The sequence below is a fragment of the Tiliqua scincoides genome, chromosome 5 (assembly GCF_035046505.1).
Source record: "Tiliqua scincoides isolate rTilSci1 chromosome 5, rTilSci1.hap2, whole genome shotgun sequence".
Classification (NCBI taxonomy): domain Eukaryota; kingdom Metazoa; phylum Chordata; class Lepidosauria; order Squamata; family Scincidae; genus Tiliqua; species Tiliqua scincoides.
In genome coordinates, this window is record NC_089825.1 from 115726729 (window position 1) to 115738514 (window position 11786).

General features: G+C 43.4%; 1 protein-coding gene across 1 annotated transcript; it reads left to right on the forward strand.

Annotated features, from left to right (window-relative positions):
* Nucleotides 1-8484, forward strand: LOC136653321 (vomeronasal type-2 receptor 26-like). The gene is made up of 3 exons (XM_066630231.1): nucleotides 1-258; nucleotides 6744-6870; nucleotides 7568-8484. Exons 1-3 carry the CDS (start codon nucleotides 1-3, stop codon nucleotides 8482-8484), a joined length of 1302 nt encoding a protein of 433 aa, XP_066486328.1.
* The last annotated feature ends 3302 nt before the right edge of the window (nucleotides 8485-11786 follow it).

The window sequence follows — 11786 nt, forward strand, 5'->3', positions numbered from 1 at the left end:
ATGGTATTTGCTATAAAGGAGATCAACGAAGACCCGCGGATCTTACCCAATGTCACCTTGGGATTCCACATCTATGAGAGCTATTTCTGTTCAAAGTGCACCTACCATGCCACAATGGAACTTCTCTCCACACAGAACAAATTTATCCCCAACTACAGGTGTGGCAACCAGAACAATATGATGTCAGTCATTGGGGGTCTTTACTCTGAAATTTCTCTCTACATGTCCACCATTCTGGGGATCTACAAAGTTCCACAGGTAGGATGAGTGAGTATAGCATGAGAACAGAGTATTGCTTTCCAAGTTCCAGAAACTTTGTGATAATGAGATAGAGACAGACATAAATTTACAATTGAATCCCAGGCATGTCTACTCAGAAATATGTCCCATTGAGTTCTATGGAACCTAATCTCATGTATGTGTGTATATAATTGCAGTCCTTCATACTGATTCATGAGGTTAGCATCATAAAGCAAAATTTCTTTATTACAGATATTAGGTTAAATTTTTAGGACTTGTTTTGGTCCAAAGATCCTTCTTTAATCCACGAGATATGACATTCACTTTAAAAGCTATATATGTTATCCTATATAATATTAGGCTTGATAGCAAAGTTTTGTGTTAACATTGTTTATTTGGAACTCTGTGTATCCTTACTCAGAATGAAGTGTTACTTTATTCAATGCGACTCTGCAATTCAAGTCTGAGGGGTCACCTGTAATCATCTCGGAGCCACAGAGCCTCTTGAGTTTTGTTCTGTTTCCACTATGACTCCTACTTACCAAGGCAATGGTTCCCAAACTCACAGGGTCCATGGTGCCCTTTGCACTCATTGCCCTTTGCAATCGCCTTCCTGGCTCACTAGGTCTACATCATGCAAAATCTCACTACTCGTGATATCTTGCGCAGTTCTTGTTTGATTTCTCATGATTTCAGCTCAGCAAGCTGAGAAGAAGAGGCACCGATGCACACTCAGAGGCCTCTCCCTTAGGATGTACGCAACTCTCTTCTCCTATGCTCTGTCTTATATACCTGCCAGCTGTGGCACCCCTGGCTCCAATACCATACCTTAGGAAGAGTCGTAGGAGAAACACTTCCCTGTCAATGTTCAGCTACTAAAAACTGCCAGCCTTCCCCCCAAAAGACAACCAACTAGATGCAGACTGTTATGTTGGATGGCTTGGAAAGGCTTGCGAGCTGTCCCATGTAAGAAATGCTGGAATAAGCCCTGCACCAAACTGATATACCTAGTTTGTAGGGTGTGATGATTCTCCCACCTTGCCTTGTGCAAGATGGCCCATGGCAAACGATGCCCCTACCACCAGTTTCCCTATGGACAGGTGGTCTTCTCTGTCCCGTAAAGGACACTGGAGAAGGAGGATTTAGCACAAAATCTTGTACATGTAGAAAACCACGCTTGCAAATAACTGGAAAAATACATTGTAGTCCTGAATCCTTCAATGTGCTTTCTTACTGGTATTCTTACGGTTATGTGAAATTTGCAGCAAGAGCGAAAACATTGCATCCTTCTTCTGATCAGAAAGGCTTTCTTTTTTCCCTCAACAGCTGACTTATGGCTCTGTCCCAGTGAACAATGACAGAACTGAGCCCTTTTCCTTCTACCAAATGGTGCCGAAGGAAGCCTACCAATATACAGGGATTGTCCAGTTGCTTCTGCATTTCCAATGGACCTGGGTAGGAGTTGTTGCTAAAGGTGATGACAATGGAGAAAGGTTTGTGCAGACCATACTTACCACGTTTCCTGCAAAGGGCATTTGTTTTGCCTTCTTAAAAAGAACCCAAGCAACCCAGTTCGATAGCCTTTCCACTGACATGGAATGGTTGGTGAGATTATATCATATCGTCATGAACAGCAATGCCAACACAGTCGTCTTCTACGCAGAAGCCATGACAATGTTGAGATGGCTACTACAGCTCCCAAGTTTGGACAGGGTAACAATGAAGCCGAAAGGTAAAGTGTGGCTCATGACAGCCCAGATGGATCTGAGGCCACTAGTTTATCAAAGATATTGGGATATACAAACCATCCATGGGTCTCTCTCTTTTGCAATTCAGTCACATGAACTCCCCAGTTTCCAAACATTTCTCCGGATGAGAAAGCCTTTCTTGACCAAAGATGACGGCTTTATCAAGGATATCTGGGAACAGGCCTTTGATTGTGTGATTCCAAATTTGAATCCAGCTATGGACAGTCTGGATGGGAATATTTGCACTGGAGAGGAGAAGCTGGAGAACCTTCCTGGGGCTCTTTTTGAAATGAAAATGACTGGCCACAGCTACAGCATCTACAATGCTGCCCATGCTGTAGCCCATGCTTTACATGCCATGCAGTCATGCAAACCCAGACATTGGGCATTGGTGAATGGACAGAGACCAGATAGTTGGAATCAACAACCATGGCAGGTAATGCTCTGGGCAAGCAAATTTGACCATATCTATCAAAGGGCACAATCCTAACCAGGTCTACTCAGAAGTAAGTCCTATTTCGTTCAGTGGGGCTTACTCTCAGGAAAGTGTGATTAGGATTGCAGACTAAAGGAGCAATAACACAGGCCAACACACATTTTTGCTTCCTTAAACATTACACCAATTCCTGGGTATATACTGATTGGTGCTGATTCCAAAAATGGCATCCGTTTTGCCCTATCTCGTTTTGGAGACACAGCATAGCCTCTTTTCCTCATGAGGAAGCTGCTTGAACCATTCACTAATGAGGCTATACTATATCTCCAAAACTAGATGTGATAGGGCAAAACAGATGCCATTTTTAGAACCGGCACCCCAAATTTATATCAAACCATCATAAAGTTTGGGAAAAACTTTTCTGACCCTCAATTTTGTAGGCCTGTGTAATTAATTTGAATGTATGCATACACTTGTTTCTTCATCAGTATTGTAGAAATTCAGCTTCTTTTATCTCCCTACTTACCTGGAAGTGAGTCTCATTTAATTCAGAGTGGAGGTGTTTGAAAATGTTTGAAAATGGTTTCATTTATTTTCCCAGAAGTAAGCCCAATGTGTCAGTAAGAGGCTAATCCTATCTTACTCACCAGAAACAAATACCTCTTATCAATGAGCCTTACTTCTGAACAGAAATGCATTGAATATGAACTTTAGAGACTGCCATATCCGTCTTTCATTGACTGAAATGTCACCTTGGGACTTTGGAGACCTATTTTTAGTGGGACTGAACATTTCCCTTCTGGATCCAAGATGCTTTTATAACAGTAAAATGCCCCCCCCCCCCCGCTCCTGAAAACAGAGTTGCCGCTACAGGTATCCCCCACCTTCTGTTTTTTGATGATCTGGTTTCAACACGTTTCAATTATACCTGGAAGTCATTCACTCAACACAGGCTCTGCTCTTTCAACCTCTCTCTGCTGTTTTGAAGGCTAAAATTGCCCTCCCCCTTGTTGAATTGCATAAGAGATGGTGATTCAAACTGTTTTGGTATGTGTGTGTGAGACAGAACTTTAGCTTTGGGTCTATTCTCATTCCCGATGGCATTAATGAGAGTCTATTTGCAGAAATCTTTGTGTGACAGCAGGAATTTGCAAGATAAAAAAGGTATTTGCAATTTTCTAGCTAAAAAACCATTGGAAGCAACATTTGTATACTACAAAAAGACCGAATTCTGCTTTTCAACCCTTTCCGCTTTTCAGCACTGCTCGAGTCCCTAACCTGTCAAAGGAGCAAGGAATACGTGTAGTTACTGCTTGAGCTAGTTAGGGATGGGGCTTGTTAGGCCAGTGGTCTAAGCAGGTGTCACTTGGTTTAATTTGCATCTTTTTGAAATCTTTTGTGTTTGTATTTTTATTCTAGCTCCACCACTTTCTGGAAAGGGTTTCATTTAATAATAGTGCTGGAGATGAAGTTTCTTTTGCTCAGAACAGGGAACTGGCAGCTGGTTTTGATGTTATCAACTGGGTCACTTTCCCAAACCAGTCCTTTTCAAGGGTGAAAGTTGGAAGACTCGACCCCCAGAGATTTGATGACAACATGGTTACTGTTTATGATGATGCAATCACATGGCACAGCTATTTTAACCAGGTAGGCTCTCTCATTAGGGTATTATTGGAGACACCTTCAAGTTCTTAAGGAATACTCCTATCCTTGATATGTAAAGTAAATTCTATTGGATTGGGCTGAGACCATTTAGAATGTTGACTTCCTTGATTTGTATCCACCTTTGCCAACACTGCTCATTTACATGTAGGCATGACTATTGTTACATGCATACAATTTCAGGCCCCCATCCATCAATTTGTCCCCAATTAGGTTTTCCATGGAACGCTGACAGGCCAATCTTAATGAGTGCCTGCGCTGGTGGAACGTGGGTTCCACTGGTACGCACTGACACAAAAGTACTGTAAAGTGCTTGTCAATAGCACAAGGCCTAGGCCACAAGAGGGAAGGCCAGAGGTTCACAAGGTATTCAAAAAAGTAGCAAATTTTTAGCAAAGTACGTATATGTAGTTTGAATTAAGCAAAGCATATTGATACAGAAAAATGATGGTGAAATTCCTAATATTGCAAAACATATCGCAAAAAAATGCCTACAGCCTTTGGTTCTCTACTTAAGAACCTCTTTGTAGACCACATTGGTGGTTGTTGCCTCAGGTGCTAGGATCATCAGGCAGCTGGATGAGCTCACTCTGGAGCAGAGCATGTAGAACTGCCCATGTGAGAAATTGCCACCTTAAGTGACTGCCCCAGATTTGTTGATGGTCATAGCAAAGCAGACCATTAGGGGGAACTGCAACCTCTTCAACTGGTGCTTTAACTGGGACCGGTGCTTTTCAACCTCTTCATAAATGACCTGGAGACAGGGGTGAGCAGTGAGGTGGCAAAGTTTACAGACGACACCAAACTTTTCCGAGTGGTGAAGACCAGAACTTCCCATTGAGTGGTGAAACTTTTCCCAGTGGTGAAGAAGCAGAACTTCCCATTGAGTCAGAAATACACTATTCATTTTACTGTTCAGATTAAATAATAATATGACGGTTATTTTTCTGTTATTTAATTGTTACTACCCCTTGCCATACTGACTTAAAAAGGGTTAAATCAAAAGGGCTTGTCTGACCTAAGTTGGCATTAAGGCAACAGGCCTCTCTCAGGCAGCTCAGGGCAAAAAGCCAGCCAGGCTTAAGTAAAATGAAGGATTATATCATTCACCCCCCAAATTTAGATTTACCCCTTTAGTGGTTGATGAGGGCAAAATCCTAATTTTTGTTTTTTAAGCAATTGTATGGGTAACCTTTGTAAGCAAAGACCAAGTTGATATCTCATCAGGCCTAAGAGATATTGAGGAATCCATGAAAATACATTTTACCCCTTTTCACCCCTTCAGAGATGGAATTTCTAAAAATCCTTTTGTAGTGGATGTAGTGGTTGGTGTGGGAAATATTTCTGGATTTTGTGCATTTATATTTGATGGATTGGAAACAGGAATGATTTTCAGGGAAGGAGGCTTTAAGAGTACTCTGCTCCCAGATCCTTCACTAGGCTACTAAGGTAGAAGAAAGGATTGATAAAGTGAAAGGATTTTTCAAAGAGAGAGGAAGTTCAAAGCATGATTATACCTCTCAGCGATTTTCAATCTTTTTTCAGCTCATGGCACACTGACAAGGCCACTAAAATTGTCAAGGCACACCATCAGGTTTTTTACAATTGACAAGGCACACCATGCTGCCAGTGGAGGGCTCACATCCCCATTGGCCACACTAATAAATGACCTTCCCCCAAAATCCAGTGGCACACCTGTGGACCACTTGCGGCACACCAGTGTGCCATGGCACAGTGGCTGAAAATGGCTGACCTAACTTCTTGAAGATATTTTGACTAGCTTAAGTGCTGACTTTTGTACTGTAGTTTTGGAGACCACAAAGCGATGCAAGGACTTTGATGGTCTCTGCCTTATTCCTGGATCACAAATACACTTGGGCAGTCCCAGTTTCATGGACACGGGGATAATGCTTTCATGCCAGTCAGGGCATGACCAGTCTGAGAGTTCAAACCAGATGTGTTTTTGGAATCAGAATTGATTGATCAATTATTTGGGCCTAGGTAAGGTTTGTTCACTTTCCCAAACTCCCCCAAAAGATCAATGTCTTTGATGACTGGTGGAACAGACAGGATGGCATGACAAATTAACAATCTTCTCTCTCTTTCTGGGATATATAAAGTGCATCATAGCGGCAGAGGAATCTTAAGCACCCAGACTAGATTTCAGAAAGAGCAGTGTCCATTCTTCATTGTTCTTTGCAGACATTAATCTCTTATAACATTGAAGACACCCCCTTTCTCTGTCTTGAGTCGATTCTCATTAACACTGGTCCTTACACCCAGTCCAAAAGATCCCGTTTTTTAATTGGTTTACCTATCTGGGAGGTGAAGACTGGGGAGAATTTAGCTATCCCAATCCACCTGAAGTTGGCCCTGCTCTAATTAGCTACCCCCATATACACAAACACACACAAATATTTGAGCACTAGTGGTAAAAGGGCATTATAATCTTACCATGTGTATATGTTAGCAGTGTTTAAAGTACACCCACTAACTATTGCTCCAGGCATGAAGCAAAAGAACAACTGCTCTCTGCACTTGAAAATCTCAATTCAGAAATTACTATGCACTAATAACCCATTTGCTAAACTGTAACTCTACTACTGCAAACCCCCAAACCATTATTAATTTTTGACCTTATTACATTTATGGAGCAGACATTGCCTCTTTCAGTCTGTACTGCCAGCTGCCCCCCTGGTTATAGGAGGAGAAAGCAGGAAGAGAAGCCATTTTGCTGTTATGATTGCATCCCATGTCCAGAAGGTGAATTTTCAAGTCAGAGAGGTAAGACATATAATTACCATATTACGATTGTGACCATGGACACATTTTCTATATTACCTTATTATTATGTATTTGCTTCATCACAGCAACAGAAGTGATTAAAAACAGATTCAGATTGGAAATTTCAACAATCATATGATAGTTGAAATCATGCAATTAGCAGTAAGTGATAACATGTAATTAGCATGTAACAAAATGTAATTACCAGTAAGCAATAAATACATACAAATATTACTAAACATGCTATCTCCATATATCAATGTATACAAGAATATTGGAGCATGAAGAATAACACAGGCCAACACACATTTTGCTTGCTTAAATGTTCCACCAATTCCTGGGTATATACTGATTGGTGCTGATTCCAAAAAATGGCCACTGTTTTGCCCTCTCACGTCTAGTTTTGGAGACACGGCATAGCCTCCTTAGTGAATGGTTCAAGCAGCTTCCTCATGAGGAAGCCTACACCATGGTTTCCTCATGAGAAAGCTGCTTGAACCATTCACTAATGAGGTTATACTATATCTCCAAAACTAGACATAATAGGGCAAAATGGATGCCATTTTTGGAACCAGCACCCCAAAGTCATGTCAAACCACCATAAAGTTCAGGAAAAACTTTTCTGACCATCAATTATGTAGCCCTGTGTAATCATAGGATGTTTGCAACAACTGAGTCCAGTCATTCCATTTTTCAGACGTGAATGACTGTTCCAAGTGCCCGGGACATCAATATCCAAACAAGGACAAAGATTTCTGCATTCCCAAGACTGTAACCTTTTTAAGTTATGAAGTATCTTTGGGGGCCAGTTTGGTCAGCTTAGCACTTTTTTTTGCTTTGATCACAACTCTCGTACTTGGAATATTTGTAAAGCACCATGACACTCCCATCGTCAAAGCCAACAACCGGGACCTCACCTACACCCTCCTCGTCTCCCTCCTGCTCTGCTTCCTTTGTTCACTGCTATTCATTGGACAACCTGGGAAGGTGACGTGTCTCCTCCGACAAACTGCTTTTGGCATCATCTTCTCAGTGGCTGTTTCTTGTGTTCTAGCAAAAACCATCACCGTACTTTTGGCCTTCATGGCCACCAAACCAGGGAGCAGAATGAGGAAATGGGTGGGGAAAAGACTGACTAGCTCCATTGTGCTTTGCAGTTCCCTGGTTCAAGCTGTCATTTGTGTGGTTTGGCTGACAAACTCTCCTCCATTCCCAGATACTGACATGAACTCAGTACCTGAAGAAATGGTCCTGGAATGCAATGAGGGCTCTGTGACGATGTTTTACTGTGTCTTGGGCTACATGGGCTTCCTGGCCATTGTCAGCTTTGCTGTGGCTTTCCTGGCCAGGAAGCTCCCGGATGCCTTCAACGAAGCCAAGTTCATCACTTTCAGCATGTTGGTCTTTTGCAGTGTTTGGCTATTGTTCATTCCCACCTATCTGAGCTCTAGGGGGAAATCCATGGTAGCTGTGGAGGTTTTCTCTATCTTAGCATCCAGTGCTGGGTTGCTGGGTTGTATCTTTTTCCCCAAATGTTACATTATTATATTGAGGTCGGAATTGAATGTCAGGGAGCAACTCACTGTGGGGAAAGCACCGAGAAAATTCAAATGATTCTGATGCGTCTGCACAGACTTGGACTCTTCTGCGATTACGTTGCTGAGCAGTTGCCACTTTCAAACCCTCAACAAACTTTCTAGATCTCTATTAGGCAGCCTGATTCTATGCTAGAACAGCACTGGCAGCCTGAGCACTGGCCTGGCAATGGCCATTGCAAATATGTCATAAGGCACATTACAGCAGCGAGGAGAGGCACTGGTGGAGAGGGCAGCACCAGTCAACAATGGAACTCTGTGCTGGTGGGACAACAATCTGGAGTGCTTGGTATTACATTCGCTGCTGTGCGATAGGAGGGCATTCCGAGGCAAGAAGGTAGATGGGAAGGGGCCACAACTGGGTTGGGGGAGGGCAGCCGGGGCAGTTGAGGTCCAGGAGGGGGTCGGGGATGGTGGTATGTGCTGCAGCTAAATCTCCCTGCCAGGCATGGAAGCCCAACAAGGGTCTCCTATGTTCTGTACCAGCTAGTGGCGCAGCTCTGAGTATACCCATTTCTGCAGCCAAGGTTCTACAAGGAGACTTCCAGCTGGTTCCCCACAGGATACAGCGGCAGCCATTTTGTCACGCCTATACTGCAGTGCAGCGACTGGGGATATGATTGGACCCTTAAACTAGTAGTTGGGCTTATTTCTGTTTACGTTTCAGTGACATGTATACTGAGGGTTCTTTCAGACCAAATGTTTCATGTGGGATTGACAGCTTTCACACTTTGTTCGTTCTCTGTGTATGTGGAGTTCAGACAACTTTCCTCCTCATCCACAGTCAATTTTTATTTTTTCTGTGTTTAAATAGTCATTTTAGTTAGTGGAAAAAATAGCTAACATCTGTCAAAGTGATGAATTTGTTGTGCAATTTCTCACAGGTGCTTTCCAGGTAGAGCGAAGATATCCCATTTTTTTTTTAATGGAGGCATTTCAGGAGACAACCTTATCTGTATTATTCAAGGCATTTACTCTCTGTCCTTCCTCTCTACCAGTGGGACCCTCTCTGCACACATCCATTTCAAAGTAGTGCTGCCTTCTTGTTTGTTTGCTTTCCAACTTTGGTCAAAGAGGAGGTTCAGAATGGAACCAAAATGAGAAGAAAAGAGTCCTTTAAACCAATATGTGGGAGTCTTGCACTAAAATACCTCCTCAGTTTTCAAGCTGATGTCAACGGTCTTATTTCCCAGTGGTATGCATGAAAGGAGTTTGGTTATTTTGCTTGGAATTTAAAAGGGAAAAGCAAAGGCCAGGTGCTGCAAGACCATCAAAATAGTGGAATGGCTAGGGGGGTGCAGGCCTCACTGGGTGACGCACACAGGGGGGTGACACTACTACAGGCCAAAAATTTTAGAATCTTGGTATTTTCAAATAATACCATCATGTTATATATCATTTGATGAGTAATTTAGTGCAGAATGCAGTAAAACAAACCGTTTTGAAATATCTTTATTCCAACAAAAGTTATAGCCAAAAAACCTGCAAGGTGGGGCAATGATACATTACCATGCCCAATGCTTGGGGTGTTGCCTCTCCCATTGCATGGGAGAGGGTCCTTGATGGGGTGACATGCTGGTCTCCTACACAGGGTGATGCAAACCCTAGTGACACCACTGCACCTAGGTCTGAAGTGTCCAAAACTATTTCAGTTCCCTTTCAGCAGAACATTGAGCACATTCTGATATATTTACTTCTTGATTAAAATTGAGTTGTACTGGGGTACAAAAGTGGTGGGCAGCACACAAACATCTGCACAAACTGCTGAAGAAAACAATCTCTTGTGTTTGCAGGAGCACATCAACTTTATCATTGGAATGCATTATAGTTTCTTTGACTTCTGTCACCTTGATCAGTAGTGCTCATCACAGTGTGCACTCTTCAAAACACTGAATGACAATCACATCTCTCACATTTTGCATACAACTTACAGCAGCTTTTTATCACAGTTACAGCACAATCCTATCTTGTGCTGGAATAGGCAGGACACGAGGCCTTGGCTATATCCAGTGCAAGATGAGGCCCCAAAGTGGCTCAACTGGAGGTAAGGGGAAAGTCTTCGCCTTACCCCCTGATAAGCCACTGCAACCCCAGTGGGACTCCTTGGACTTGCACCACCTCTGGAGGTGACATAAGTCCCAGAAGAACAGAGCAACTTGAAGACGCTCCATACTGCTCAGGGAGCGGGGTTGGGATCCGGCATACCTGCTCGGTCCCATCCCCACCACCCACTCCACCTGCCCCAGGACCCCCCTCTGCACACCCTCCCCCCACCCTGGAATACCTCCTCCTCGTCTCCTCCTCACCTCCTTCCTGCCCACTCCAGAGCCTTGCATCGGCCAAGCTTGTCTGATGCAAAGCTTCATCCCTGAGTCAGCACGGAGGCTGGATTGAGGCTCTGTATCCAGTGCACATCCATACTCTGGCCCAGCTGACTCATGAGCAGGCACAAACGTGCTTTATGGCGCATTTGCAACCCTCCTAGGTCTGCGCAAGGGACTTGTGCCGGCCCAAGGGCACCCCAGAATTTCACCTTAGGCAGCAATCCTATGAAGAAGTATATAAGAAGCCCTTTTGACGCCCATGGGGTTTATTTCTGAGTAGTCATGCCTTGGACTGGGCTGTAAATGTGTATGTGGAGCATAGGTGGGAGAGCAGTGACATAATTGGGAGTACTGTTGCAAATAGGGATCTAAGCAGAAAACACTTCAAGTATTTCTGGAGTATATCTGGATGGTCAATACCTGGTGGCCTTGGCAGACATGCACTGACTGAGCAGCCACAGGGCATGAGGGTGACTCTGTTGGACAAAGAGTCAACAGAGATGGGAGCTTGAGTCGAGTCTCCAGGGTTTTTGCGACTCAGACTTCAATCACTGACTCAAGTTCCCATCCCTGAGAGTCAGCAACAAGTTTTCTTTGCTATCTCCAAACATGTTTATTTCAGCAAGCTCAGACAGAAATCCCAATTTGGAAAGGGATTTTCTCTCAACCCCATCATTTTAAAGATGACTGTAATTTTGCTTCTGTCATAGTCTGTGATGTTCCAGTGATACTAGGGAAACTGAGTTTATCAAGAGAGTGACAGAGAGCATAAATATCTCCTGCACAATTCAGTGTTTGGTGCTGAGGACCTGGGGCAGGCAGGATGGGGTTGGTTTGCTGTCTGCAGAAGATATGCAGTTTATACTCCAGGCTCTTGGAAAGCGTACCCTTGAAGATTCTAAAAATGATTGGGGAAAAAAGACCTTTGTGTCCTGTGTGCAGGTTTGCAGTTAACGTAACACTGCTCATTGTATTACTGATGTCTCACACAGTGTAC